The sequence below is a fragment of the Temnothorax nylanderi genome, unplaced genomic scaffold (assembly GCF_030848795.1).
Source record: "Temnothorax nylanderi isolate EJ_2023f unplaced genomic scaffold, tnyl_v1.0 TNYL_tig0077_pilon, whole genome shotgun sequence".
Taxonomy (NCBI): Eukaryota; Metazoa; Arthropoda; class Insecta; order Hymenoptera; family Formicidae; genus Temnothorax; species Temnothorax nylanderi.
This window is the reverse complement of record NW_027249139.1, coordinates 227,998-242,784: the sequence shown is the minus strand read 5'-3', so window position 1 is coordinate 242,784 and position 14,787 is coordinate 227,998. Positions and strand designations below refer to the sequence as shown.

At 50.3% G+C, this 14,787-nt stretch overlaps 2 protein-coding genes across 2 annotated transcripts in view; one reads left to right on the top strand and one right to left on the bottom strand.

Annotated features, from left to right (window-relative positions):
- Window positions 1-14,787, bottom strand: part of Su(var)3-3 (lysine-specific histone demethylase Su(var)3-3) — a 101,670-nt gene that overhangs the window by 41,421 nt on the left and 45,462 nt on the right. The window lies entirely within an intron of this gene.
- On the top strand, window positions 1,224-6,489 carry Tollo (Toll-like receptor Tollo). The gene has a single exon (XM_071709458.1). The coding sequence runs from the start codon at window positions 1,224-1,226 to the stop codon at window positions 4,953-4,955; it is 3,732 nt and encodes a 1,243-aa protein (XP_071565559.1). The 3' UTR covers window positions 4,956-6,489.

The window sequence follows — 14,787 nt, the reverse complement described above, 5'->3', positions numbered from 1 at the left end:
CAGTCGGAATACGAAACGGGATTCGCATAAAGGCATCGGGCAAACATCCTTTTTCGAGATCCCATTCTACGTGACAGAATCGTAGAAACGATGTGAGAACAGATGACGGCGTGGCAAGGTTTCGCGGACGGATCGAACAGCAATATGACGAAAAAATAGAAAGGAAGAAAAGAGGAGATGGAGGAAGATCGAGACGGGAGGAAAAAAGGGTAGAGGGAAAGAGAAAGATTGAGAGAAAGAGTGATGAGGAAAGCACGAGAGATGCGGGGAGTGCACGGTGCACGAAGAAAAGGAGAGAGAGAAAGAAAGAGAAGAAGGACGCGCGATGGAAAAAACGGAAAGGGGGGGGGGACAAGGAAATAAGAACGTAGTGGATGAAGGAAGCTGCAGATGCGGAGGAGCCGCTGTAAGGACCTGGAGAGTGTACCTGTCTTGTTTTTATAGACTTGCCAGAACGTCGGGACCCGGGTACGCGGACGAGGACGAGGACGACGACGACGAGGACGACGACGGCGACGACGACGACGACGACGGCGACGACGACGACGACGACGACGACGAGGAGAAGGCGAGGAATCAAGGTGGGAGAAGGAAGAACGCGCGGAGTGGTGAGCGGTGGAAGGTGGCAGCCGGGGGATCGGCGACGGCAGGAGGGAGAGGGTAACGGAGTCCGCCAGGGCCTTACAATCCTCCGCCAACCAGTCCTGGTGGAACCGTGGGCCCTATCGGAGTCCTGCACGCGCGCGCGCCGTACTCGCGCAACGGTGACTTTTCGTTGTCCACGAGATTTTTTCTCACCGTCGAAGAGGCGATAATCTCGGGGTCGCTGAACCTGTTTCTCTCTCCTCTCCTCTTTCGCGAACGCGTTTATTTCGTCCCGTTAACGCGCGCGCGCATCGTTTGTCCAAACGATTCGTTCTCTTTCTCTACGAGACGAATCGCCGAGGATGAGACCGCCAGGATCGTAAGGCGCAAAGAGCAAGGTGCAAAAGGTCGATCGTCGACCGAGGCAAGGAGAGACAAGAGAGAGAGAGAGAAAGAGTGATATGGATGACGTGATGAGGTGAAATCGCGGCAACTCGTGGTGGTTTAGATGGATCGACGCCGGTTTCACGAGACGCACCAGTGGCGTTAGTTGGCATTAGAGATAGGTACCCCTAGGGGGAGGGGGCACGGGGGGGAGCACTCCACATTGATGGAACAGTGATTAACGCGGCGGAAAGATGCGGGGTAGTCCTGCCTTCCTCGCCATTCTGCTGGGCACGATATTCGGTGTCCTAGGTGCGTCTCTGAGCAAGGCGCTCAGGTACAAGGCACCGGACGAATGCAAGTGGGTCACGACCGGCGACGCCGAGGACGACGTGTCGCTCGTGTGCCGTCTACGTACCATCAACAGCGAGTTGGAGAACACGAATTTCAGCGTGATACAGCCGCAGCACACGGTGCGCCTGCGGCTGGAATGCAGCGACGCGCTATTCTACCAGAGTTCCCTGAGCGCCGGGAGCTTCAGGCCGCTGGTCGAGCTGCGCGAGCTCGTGATCGAGTACTGTAAGATCGGCAATCTGTCGGACGACGCGTTCAAGGGTCTCAGGGAGCTGCGCAACCTCACCGTGAGGACGCACAACACCGACTGGTCGGCAATGGCACTCGACGTGTCCGCCGGGGCGTTCACCGACGAACTTCGACAGCTGGAGAAACTCGATCTCGGCGAGAACAACATGTGGGGCATACCGGAGGGCGCGCTCTGTCCCCTGGTAAATCTGGAGGTTCTGAATCTGACGAGGAATCGACTCCGGGACATCACGGGTTTCCGCTTCAACGCGGCGGCGAGATGCCTGACGAACCTCAGGGAGCTGGATCTCAGCAACAACAGCGTCGAATCTCTGCCGAGCGCGGCGTTTTCCGGTCTGACGAGGTTGCACAGCCTGGACCTGCGATGCAACGCCATCAGCTTCATGGCGGACCGCGCGTTCGAGGGCCTAACGTCGCTGGCCATCTTGAGACTCACCGACAATCGGCTTGCGAGCCTGCCGCCGGAGCTCTTCAGCGACGCCAAGGATCATATACAGGAGATTCATCTCAGGAACAATACGTTGAGCGTCTTGCCGCCCGGTTTGTTCAGCGAATTGTCGCGGCTGCTAGTGCTAGACCTCTCGCACAACGAATTAACAGCGGAATGGGTGAACGCGGCTACGTTTACTCGTCTGGTGCGTTTAGTGGTGTTGGATCTCTCGAGCAATCGTATCGCGCGGCTCGACCCGACCGTTTTTCGCGATCTATACAGTTTGCAGATACTACGGTTGCAGGAAAATCTATTAGAGAGCCTGCCGGAGAACACGTTCTCGGCACTCTACAACTTACACACATTGCTGCTAAGTGACAACCAGTTGACCGTCATAGACGCCACCACGTTGAGTGGCCTTTACGTGCTTAGTCTCCTCTCGCTGGACAATAACCGGTTGCACACGATACACCCGGGCTCTCTCAGAAACGCTTCGTCTCTACAGGACTTTCATCTTAACGGTAATCGGCTGACATCGGTGCCGGACGCATTGAAAGCCACTCCCCTCCTGCGCACCCTCGACCTCGGCGAGAACCTCATCTCCGAGATACCGAGCGGCACCTTCGACCACGTGGCGCAGCTGTACGGACTTCGATTAACTGAAAATCATATCGGCAATCTCACGAAGGGCGTCTTCGATCGTATCAAAGAGCTCAAGATCCTGAACCTCTCACGAAACCGCATACAGTACATCGAACCCGGTACCTTCGACGAGAATCTGAATCTACAAGCGATACGCCTCGACGGCAATCAGCTGACCGACATCGCCGGGCTCTTCACCAAACTTCCGAATCTCGTCTGGCTCAACGTGAGCGATAACAAGCTCAAGTGGTTCGACTACGCGATGATACCGACCGGGCTGCAGTGGCTGGACATACACTCGAACGAGATCCGGGAGTTGGGCAACTATTTCGAGATTGAAACGCAGCTGCAACTGAGTACCTTCGACGCGAGCGAGAACAAGCTCACGGAAATCACCGGCAACGCGATCCCCATGAGCGTCGAGCTGCTGTTCCTAAACGACAATCTCATCTCCAAAGTGCAGAGTTATTCGTTCTTCAAGAAACCGAATCTGACGCGAGTCGATTTAAAGGGCAACCAGATACGGAATCTGGAGCCCTACGCGTTGCGCATCAGTGCGGTACCGTCGGACCGACCGCTGCCGGAGTTCTACATCGGCGACAATCAGTACCTGTGCGACTGCACCATGGAATGGCTGCAGCGTGTCAATCGGCAGAATCAAACGCGCGTGCAGCCGCGCGTCATGGACCTCGAGAGCATCTACTGCAAGCTCCTGTACGACCGCGAGCACGTCTTCGTGCCGCTGGTCGAGGCGTCGCACTCGCAGTTCCTCTGCAAGTACGACACCCACTGCTTCGCCCTGTGCCACTGCTGCGACTTCGACGCGTGCGACTGCGAGATGACGTGTCCGAACAACTGCACGTGTTACCACGATCAGTCGTGGTCGGCGAATGTGGTGGACTGTTCCAACGGGGGTCACGTGAACCGACTACCCGAACAGATACCGATGGACGCCACGCGTCTCTATCTAGACGGGAACGATCTGCGCGTCGTATCGAGTCACGCTTTTATCGGCCGCAAAAAGCTCAAGGTGCTGTTTCTCAATTCGTCTAACATCGAGATCGTGCAGAACAGGTCGTTCAACGGGCTGCGCGACCTCGAGGATCTGCACCTGCAGGACAACAGGATACGCGAGCTGCGCGGTCACGAGTTCGAGGGGCTGGACGCGCTGCGGCAGCTGCATCTGCAACGCAACCGCATCGCCGCGATCGGCAACGACACGTTCGCGCCGCTGCGCTCCCTGCGGATGCTACAACTGCAGAACAACCGTCTGACCACCCTGGCGATATGGTCGCTGCCGGGTTCGATCGAGATCAGCCTGGCCGGGAATCCCTGGTCCTGCGAGTGCGATTACCTGCAGAGTTATCGCGAGTGGTCGCGCGATCCGAGCGTCCGCGTCGCGGACGCGGCCGTGTTGCGCTGCGTGTATAACGTAACGGAATTCGAGGCGTTCGGTGACGAGGTGTTCGCGGACGACGAGTTCGGTTTCTCGATGAGCGCGGCACCGGGCGATCGCGAGCGCGCCGGCAACGAGAGCGCCGTCTGCACCGGCGCGATCAGCGTCGACAACGACATGCATCACAACTACACCAAGACCATTATCGAGAAGCAGGTCCTGCAGGATTATCTACCGCTGCTGGTGGCCACCTCGGCCAGCTCGCTCGTCGTCATACTTCTGTGCATGCTCGCTTTTGTGTTCCGTCACGAGCTGCGCGTGTGGTTTCATTCGCGTTTCGGCGTGCGGATATTCTATCGGAATAACGAGGTCGACCGGGACGATCGGGATAAACTGTTTGACGCTTTTGTGAGCTACAGCTCGAAGGACGAGGCGTTCGTCGCCGAGGAATTGGCGCCGGTGCTCGAGATGGGCAACCCCTCGTACAAACTGTGCCTCCACTACCGGGACTTTCCGGTCGGCAGCTTCATAGCCGACACCATCGTCCAGGCAGTGGAGTCGTCGCGCAGAACGATAATGGTGCTGTCGGAAAACTTCATCAAATCCGAATGGTGCCGCTTCGACTTCAAATCGGCGCACCATCAGGTGCTGAGGGACAGAAGACGCCGGCTGATCCTCGTGCTGGTCGGCGACGTGCACCAGCGCGATCTCGATCCGGATATACGGCTATATCTAAAGACGAACACGTATCTGCAGTGGGGCGACAAGCTCTTCTGGGAGAAGTTACGATTCGCGTTGCCGGACGTGCCGAACAACCAGCGCGCGACGCAGAGGACGAGGCAACCGCCGCCGGTCCGACGGCAGCACAACAACAGGACGTCCAACGGGTCGCGCACGGTATCCGTCCACATATGAACCGCTCGTTGCAGTCAAATCCGAACACGTCGAGTGCCGTTCGTGTCGAACGAGGCACTTGGCCGCGAGGGTACAACGGGAGGGACACGAGCTTTACGTTGGAGGATCTTGTATGCTCGGAGCGCAACTTCAAAGCGCGTACTCGGACGGTGTGCAATACGATGATATATTACAGAGTGTGTAAATACAAACGGAGGTTTTTATGTATAAAATAGAGCGTGACCGCGAGGGGTGATAAGAAGGCGTGTACATAGACGGTGTGTGATAAGAGTGAGAAGAAATTTGAGACGCGCTCTCATCTCGTGCGGAAATGTATATCCGGTGTGTGTGTGTGTGTGTGTGTGTGCAACACACACGCAGATTCTGTTGTAAATTTGTTGCAGCGCGTCTGGATGAGAGTAGTTAGCTGAAACTCGTTGTAAATAGGACGTCGTCCGCTCGGTCGCGAATCACGACCGGGCCGGCACCGTTATTCGGCTCGTGGAACGTGCGACGATTACGTTGGGTGCGTATACGTATGTGAATGTGTGTGTGCCGTGGTCGTGGAGCGCAAGAGATGAGCCTGCAGAGCCCGTCGCGCTTCTGGTAGCCCAGCGGTGTGATCGTGTGCTTAAAATTCGCCGCTCCTTATCGTTATGCCGCCCGTTCGTGGCGTCGTCGAGATCGGCGACGTTATTTGTCGACCAGTGCAAATAGTTTCGCAATCGATCGGCAAACCACCGTACCTGGATTTTTCCGGGCGAATATTGCGTCGGTGTAATTATTCGGCAGCTGTCTCGCGCGCGCGGGTGTGTGTGTTCCTCCACGATCAATTCTTAAAGTAAAATATCGCTTAATATCGAGCCGAGAGTGTCTCCAGACCCGTTTGAACCTCGACTCGACTGTTTAGATAGCTTGGCTCAAGCCACTGCGCCAACAGTGATACCACTTCCTAATTATAATTATTATGTATATTTAATTGTATTTACACTTCTCTTCTCTCTGGTTGATGACGAATTTCATCCAGGAATACGAGCTTACGAGCATCACAGCGGTAGAAGCTGACGCTCCACGGTGATAACGAAAAAATTCTGGGCGCGCGAACATTGTAAAGTATTACTTTAGTCTTATTTATTTCGTTCCAATCGATAAAGAGACTTTTTATGTGCGATTTGAATGCATCATGTTTTATAAACGCGAGAGTGATAGAAAAATGGAGATAACAGTGTATAACAATGAAGCTCGCTTGCCGTCGATTAACGATTAATTTAAGAAAACGTAATTTACGTGCGGAATTTCTATTTGAATTCGACGGTCCCATTACTGTCAGACGTACGTGAATCAATAAACGAGACTTTAATCTCGCACTTATAAAAATTTCTATTTATTATGTACAATCTCGTATACAGAATATAGATTGTACGTATATATTTTTATGAATGCATAACGGGGAGACAGTACATTTATATTCATTGCACAGATGGCTCAATCACATTTCAGTAATAACTTCAGCATTACAAAAACGCTGGGATGCAGTCGGCGCAAGATGAAACAACCTCACGTGACGGTATCTTATCCGAAATGCGACAGTCGAATTCAAAATGCGCGTTATGTCAAAGAAACTGAAATGCTGCTGCAAATATTCGAGATATAATGTACAAACGTGAAATCGTCTTCTTTAGCTTTCCTCGCAAGCGGTTATCACGTTTCGCAAACTGTTCGACACAACGAAAAAGATATTATTCTAGAATAAAAGCTATGACTGAATAATAAAACATTTTATTTTTATGTTTTTAATTCTTCTGTCTAATTCTGATTTTTGCCTTCCCTAATAACATTATAACGATGCCGGATTATAATTTCAGTTATAAGTTCTATAGAAATTACCAAAGAAATTCTCGGCTGTTAAATGTGTCAAATATTTTTGGAGACACGCCAATTTTCAACATCCTCGCAGTGCATTGCGATCTTCGTTCTTAAAAATGCATTTTTTCAAGACAAAGTATTACTATCTTCAAGAGTACTTGTCGAGAGAAATGTCAAAGGCGCATTAAAGCGAATTTACAAATGGTATGCAATGCACTTCCTCATTTTCAGTTAATGCAATAAAATGACAAAGCGGTATACGCGATATTCACGGCATGACAATTAAATCCACTATTTCGATGCAGGCTTTGTGCGCCATTTTCTGAGGTAGCTCGAGAACAAAACAATACTTTATGTTAATCGAGTCACGTCTGTATACATTGTCATCACGTCTTGTTACCGTTGCATCAGCGGAATAAGTAATATCTACCTGAGGATAATAGAAAAGAGACAATTTGGTAGGAGACAGTTAAGAGAAAATTTCGTTTTACGTCCTATAACAATTGAATTAAATTCTTTCGTTACGCTATTCTAACTCGATTGTTGTACTAAATTGTTGTAAACTGTAACAAAAAAGATGCGTTTAAAGATACTAAGAACCGATGCAAATGTCGTTCTAAAAAATTCTACATAGCATGTGAAATAAATTCTCATATTTAATATTCATAGAGAGAAATATTTTAAAAGGTATAAAATCACGTGCAAAAAGGAAAGTGATAATTACATCTAATAATACGATAAGAAACTGCTCTGAGAAAATGCAGAAAATCTGATTTGTTAGTTACGATCTCTGATCTTGTCTCGACGGCGCGGTGGCGTGCAATACCCGCGGGTAGCGTAGGAGCGCGAGCTAAATGAGCCACGCTAGAAAATTGTAGCTACGTGGAAAACGCTCGCGAAAGTTACCTTATTGCATGGCCCGCGATCGCGTGTAATCGTCGTGTAATCAATGCCGGTGTAACGGCCCGGCAGCGCGAGCGATTCGATCGATGCGCGAAATAAGGTGGTAGTAGCGCGCGGACGATTGCGATATCGAAGAAGAATAACGCAAGTACACTCGTAACGGTGTCGCGGAGCGGCGCACGATAACGAATAATGCACGCAGCGGGAGAAGCACCGCGCGAGAGTCCCACCCTACATACCGTGACTGCCGGGGCATTTTGCGGTTTGGTTAATGACACGCGGAATTTGCAATCCGCATTGTATTCCGCGGCGCCCGTCATTTCCACCGACGATCGTAGTTTGCGATCTAACATTTGCCCGCGCGCCGAGCTTTCCGCGCACCTCTCGCGGCGCGCGTATAGATAGATCGATCAATTCTGACGGACCGTTCACCGATGAGAACGCAGCGCGCAATATTGGTTATCATCATCCGCGCGTGACATTTAGCTCGGCGCGGGCAAATTATTTCCGACGACTAATCAAAACAATCAGCATCCGCGATTAGTTCATCCGACACCTATTTCGCTCGCAACCGTGTCGTCATCCAATCGTACGTCCAATTACGTTAGTCACGCGTACCGAGATTTTTATCCTCAACAGTTTTTACCATTAGCAATTATCCTCGATACGAAATAAGGAGCTTGACGGGCAGAATGCACGGGAAATTCTAATCGTGACATCGATTTGTCGGGCAGATTGCGATCGACCGTGGTAGCGAGCGTCTCTATGGGACCGGTAACGAGTCAACGCTCCTATCTGCCGATCCTGTTCTGCCACTTTTGTAATTAACAAGTCCTTAACAACATATCACGGGTAAAACACTCTTTGCATCGCTTATGTTCCCCGTTGAAAGCGCCTGGTCAAGGCGGGCTCGTGGCCGTCAACCAGTCCCCTCGAGTATAATTTAATGTACTGAGAAAAATCGGATACCACTACAAGCCCTCGCGCGGCCGCGCGCGCAATGGCGAGAGGCGTGCAAGAGGAAGAAATTATATACGAACGGAAGGGCAAGAGATCGTAAGATCTCAATGGTCTAGATACTCCAGGCCCCGCACTCCTGGGCGCGGATAGAGTGGCGAAAGGAACGGAATCAGGCGTGTCTATCTCGCCCAGGATAAGTAATGAACCGGACAAAAAGCATTTTTGAACGCACGCGCGGCCTGATAATGCAAGATTGTGTAAGGGGAAGTTTATAAACCTGTTCCCCACTTTGTTCGTTTATCCGACTTAACAAGACAAGACGACATGCGCGCGCGCGACCTCGGCTAAGTAACGACGGGAGAAATCGGCGGTGCCGATGGAATCTGAAATTAAAGAGCGGTCATTAAAATTGATACAGCCGACGACTTTATACCGCGGCTCGAATCGAAGTGACTCTCTCGGCGACTCGGCGCGGCGGGCAGCGACTACGCGCGCGGAGCAATAATATCGAACCAAGCGCGGGGGACCAAGAGACGAGTCGATAGGATTACCAAGTACCGCCGGGATAACGGCTTCTCGATAAAACGACCGGCAAGTGAGGGGTTTTAATGCGCGTAAAGCCTCGTGGGGTCTTTACTGCGGAAAATAATGAATTAGGAGCGATAAAGCGCGGAGAGTGCGCTCGCTTATTCCTCGTCGCTTCTTTCGTCCGCGTCAGTCATAATAAGCCCGCCCGCTCCTAACGTTTCGCAGCTCGCTAACTCGTTCGCGTAGCAGTTAAAGTAGCTTCACCCGAGAATGCAGCCCGCGTCGACCTCCTTCAACCATTCTCTCCTTCCCCCGTCCGCTAATCTGGTCGCCGATGCTTTATGCGGTATAACGGAATTTCTGTTTGCATTATCTATGCCGGAACGGCGCACGCCACTTGCACGCCTTCCTTCGTCGTCGTCGTTGCCGTCGCAACCATCGTTCATCTTGACGTGGCCGTTGCACGGGCCAAGGCGGGATTCGAGGAGGGATTCGTGTTTCGAATCGACATCGACGATCAATTCAAATCGTCGTCGTGTCGGATCATTGAGCAGCCGCGTTTTATCACAAGTCGTTGAGTCGCCCAAGCCGCAAATCGCGCTCCCACTCGCGGGAAAGAAGAGAGAAGGTGCGCGCACGGCATCGCGAGAAGAGACGGCTCGGAGTCGTTATTCCGGTTGAGATTTGCGAAATTCAAGCGGTACTCACGCGACGGGCATTAAATCATACGCAAGTCAGGATTTGTGTCACCTCCCGTGATTATACAGCCGTTGGAAACTGGGCGACGCGACTGCGAAGTGCAGGACAAACATAATCGTCCGCGACATAATCGCGGCGTAATCGTGATTAATTAAGATAACTCTCGAGAACTCTCCCCGTCTCTCCCCCTCTGTATCTCTCGCGCGCTCGTTCTCCCCCTTCGAATCTGCCTCGTCGGTAATTGCGATCTTTAAAACGCATTTTTCGATTCAACAGCTAATCGCTGGTTGCGCAGCGTTACTTGCACATCTCTCGCGCTCGCGCGATGCGAGGAAGGATCGACGGAAGTCGAGCGTGAAAAAAGGAGAGAGCCGGGTACCCTCAATTACCGACCTCGAGCTCTCTTGTCGACTATGAACTTTATATTCGCGCGGGTACGCGTACGCCGCGCCGCTGCGTAGTACAGTTATCGCGATTGAGAATTTAGTGTCCCGCTTGCATTGTCTCGCGGAGCGAATGCATATTTCACACGTGCGCTATCCGTACAGCCCGCGCCGCCGCCGTCGCCGCCGCCGCCGCCGTGTAGCCGCTGCGCGGCTTGCTGATTATACGAACCGTGATATAGTCAGTTACCCTCTCGCATATACATTGTCGCGGCGCATATAAGTCGCACGAGCGCGAGGGCACGCCGTGTAACATCATAATAACTCGCAGAAATCATCCGTACTCTTTGTACGCGTACTTTTCGAATGCAGGCAAAAGCGGAATAATGGCACCGAAGCGCGCGACGCTGCTGCGGCATTCCAGGTAATGACCGGCAATTAATTTCGCCCCTTACTTTGTCACAAAGAATATATCGCATCATCCGCGACCGTACGCTATTCTTGAAACGCGACACGCACATCTCGCGCGCTCGATTAATGGGTATTCTTGATATTAAAGGAAAATGTATGTGTGTATGCATGTAAGATGTATTAATATAATAGTTCGTGATAATTCTATGCATTTCCCAAACTATCAAAACAGTAAATTGTTATATTTTTTACATAAGCTATACTTTCTTAGAGTTTTGCACTACGATTTTGAGCAAAACATACAAGTTGATTACTATGTGTTTAAGATAATAAGCAAACGTCGATGATGCTAAGATATGAGATATTTTGCAATTTACTTCGAAACTGTCGTGAACCGTTTACGACTGCAGCAAACGAGTTTCTAGTTTATCCTGTCAGATGCAATTAATCAGGAGCGGCGGTAGATAAATTTCTCCTGAAAGCAGATACGTCGATTTCTCGTCATCGATGATGAAGTCAGTTTGACGAACGTCTCCTGAGTAGAGACGGTATTTCGTGATTTCACGTTCGCCCGTTACGACGCGCGATCGTCGGATAAATGGACTTTTAACGAACCCCGCGAGCGCCGGATAATTCGATTTATTAAGCAAGTGTTGCCTCGTCCCGAACAAGCATCGCTAATATTGACGGAGGTGGATCTGCCTGTCGCTGCGAGACTGACACTGGCGGAAGAAACATTCCGAGGCGAGAGTTGCTCGCTCGATCGATTACAAAGCACTTTCGCGGAACATTGAATTGGATCCAATCTCTTCGGGTTCGACGAAAGAGAGAAAGAGAGGGAGAGGGAGAGGGAGAGAGAGAGGAAGGGAGGGAGGGTGGTAAAAAAAATACAAGTTGCACCGACCGACCGACCGACCGGTGACTTTAATCAACTCTTTGCGAGCGCAACTGCTCGAGAGTTCGCGGGGCGTGTCGGGTACCATTCCGGCGCTCTCATGTATGGTTACAAGTGCGGCTTGGGAGAGACTTCGTAATAATACCATGGGACCCCGTTGACACGCTTCGTTGCGCATTAAAGCCAGCTGACAATCCGCCGAAGTTTTCGACATTTTCAGACCACGCTGATACCGTCGTTGCGCTTGCCATTTCGAGGGCCGCGACGATTATCCCTCGACTACAACAACGGGTGCCCCCGGGAAACTCCGTTGCAATTTCATCGACGCAACTACCGCTCTACCGCTTTTCTTGAAATTTTCTATACGAGCTCTGCCCTCGTATGGCACTAATTGTGCGGTCAGGTTGCGCGTTTCGTTTTACCAAATATTCTATTTCGACGAAATGTTTTGCCGGTCTCTCCGTGTAATATAATGCAAATATATACGACGGTCACCAGGATTATATAGGATCAGTCGCGTAACACGAACTGAGTTGATCCAATCAAGCATCGACCCGGCAATTAAGGATTTAACTCCGCATCTTGTACGCGAACGTTGCTCCGAGCTAGAACTCGCAAAGTTTTATCTTTCTCAACTTTGCGTTTCCACTTCGGAATAATCTTTCTACAATAAATATATTTTAAATCCTACTCAGCCAAACATTTTGTCACTAATTTATTTAGGTAGATGATATCGCGTTGCTCGTGTGCGCAAGCTACCTCTCGTTAAAACCGGAAATTAGAATTTATATAATGCGAAATTGAGCAAAACATTTCGAAATCGTGTTACAGGTAACAAAAAAAAACAACAAGAGCATCTCCTCGGTCTCGTCACTTTAATTACATCCAGTGGGATCCTAGTAATAGGTGCGGAGTTAACCCAAACTTGTACAGCACTGTTGACTTTGGCATGATCAAAGTGCTTTCGTATGTAAATGAAATTGTTTTAAGTTTTCAATTACAGAGGAGAGAGAGAGAGAGAGAGAGAGAGAGAGAGGCGCCGCTATTAAGAGCCGCCGCACGCTCGCATCGACAACTGTTTTCATTGAGCACACGCGCGATTAATTTGTATCAACAATAGAATTTTAGGTGGATATCCGCGCGATTATTACGGCGTCGCGTCGCGATGTAAATTTCTGTAAGTTGTAAAATAACCATGCGAGAGGGATGTACATGCGCGCAACCTCGTGCACGCGAGCGTAGCCTTGCGGGAAGAACATCTGCTGCTGAGAGAAAATGAGCACAGCTGCAAACGATCGAAATTCTCGAGCACGACCATTCGCCCCGATTTCGTGTCACGCGCGCGACGGCAAACGCGCAAAACAATGAAAACTTGAAAACGGCGAAGTCTCTCCGTATTCTCGCCGGGCTCTCGGGTGCATCTGCGACCGTCGATAAGATTGCTTCCAGGATAACAATCATCCACTACGTCAGTCGCAAACGTATAATTTAAGCTTCCGCGGTTTCTTTTTTTTTTCTTTTTTTTTTATTTGTTACAAAACAAAGCAACTCTTGAAGTTCTCTACATTACATTATTCATACGGCAACTTGTTAGAATGTGACTCCGGATAAAATTCTTCCAGCATTGTTCTGCCAAAATATATTTCGTACGCAATTTCGAAATATTTTATGAATTTTGTTATTTATTACTGTTATTACCTTTATCAAATTATTTGTTTTGACGGCGTGAATATATCATGAATTTTTACTTTTTTTATATATAACGCATGTTTCAAAAAATAAATATTTTTTCGTTACTCCTGAAAGAGTGTTAATTTTAATACACAGCTTTCTCTGCTTCATGTAGCTTTGCGCGGCATGCGTTTTATTAAAACAAGTTTTACCAACATTTTTCCGAAAATACCAGTTTCCGAACATTCGTTACAAGGAATCTGATTATACTCCTCACTCAATTTCGCGCGGCTGCGGGATAGAAGCTTCGCAGCATGATCACGGCTCGCGGTCGTTCGAACGGCAAGGAGGAGAAGGCTAACACGAAGGGCGAGATCTATGTCCTTCCGCGCTATGGACGCGCGAACGTGCGATTTAACGCCCGGCTAAAGCAGGAATTAAGTTATACGTTGATCGTGATAAGTAGGAACTCCGGACGAATGATTAATACCGCGTGCTCCGAACGCTCGCGCGCCTCGTTGGGATTTATCGGTACGCATCGTTGGAGATTCCATTGCCGTAATTCTCGTGCAGGTTTGCGCTCTCGTAAGGATCTCTCGGAGGATGTTCTCGGGGGAAAAGGGACGAGCGACGACGATGTCCCGCGTGACCCTGGGCGTGCTCCGGGCCTGTAAAAACCCGGTTTACCGAGCCGCGCTCGGGAAATCGTTCCTGAAGGGAGTTCATAAATGGAAATCATAGGGTGGATATTAACTAGCACGCAAACCACCCGACGTAAAAACTCCGTCACCGACTCCTCTCAGTCTGACTATGTAAATAAAACTTTCGCGTTATCCGCGACGATCAAACTCGCTCGACGCGGCGCGGCGTCGTCGTCGTCGTCGTCGTCGTCGTCGTTTCTTCCTCCTCGCCGTTCGTTCCGCGGGACTGCTCGCGCGCGGACCTTATTTGGTAGCCAGCGGCCCTTTCTGCGAAAAAAAGAACGTTTGATACTTTTCCAAGACCATCTCGGAATGCGATTTCCATAATGAAATTTCGTATGGAAATGCTCTCGGGATTTGTAGCCTGGGGAAAACGCGACTCGTGCGAGTGTGTCCGAGGAAGACGCGGCGGGTTTTTCCTCTTTTTCTGTCTTATTCTCTCGAGCAGTTGGCGTGTCCGCGGTCGTAGTCAAGTTCTCTTCTCTTTCCCTATCAATAAATCGGGGTATCGGTATTACGATAAAGCGCGTCTATTCGCGACGATCTGCAGCGACAATGACGAAATCGGAATTTCGCAAAAACGAAACAACGGTGGGATCCCACTAGATCGGAACGTCGGTGAAGATGTCCTCTCTAATTTAGGGCATTACGAACGATCTCGTCGGACGCTACGTGTCGGCGTATTTTATTGCGCTAGAACGTCGGCGGATGCAAATCGAATCGATCCGATGGCCGATACGATCCTCAATCGAGTGGTTCCCGAACACAGAAGAAACACTCGGCGCTCTGCGCGCGCCAGGTACTTTATATTCTGCGAAGCGGCTCCGCGAAGAAAT

Excerpts from the sequence above, each read along its gene's own strand:
- Tollo (XM_071709458.1), top strand. The coding sequence starts at position 1,224 with ATGCGGGGTAGTCCTGCCTTCCTCGCCATTCTGCTGGGCACGATATTC.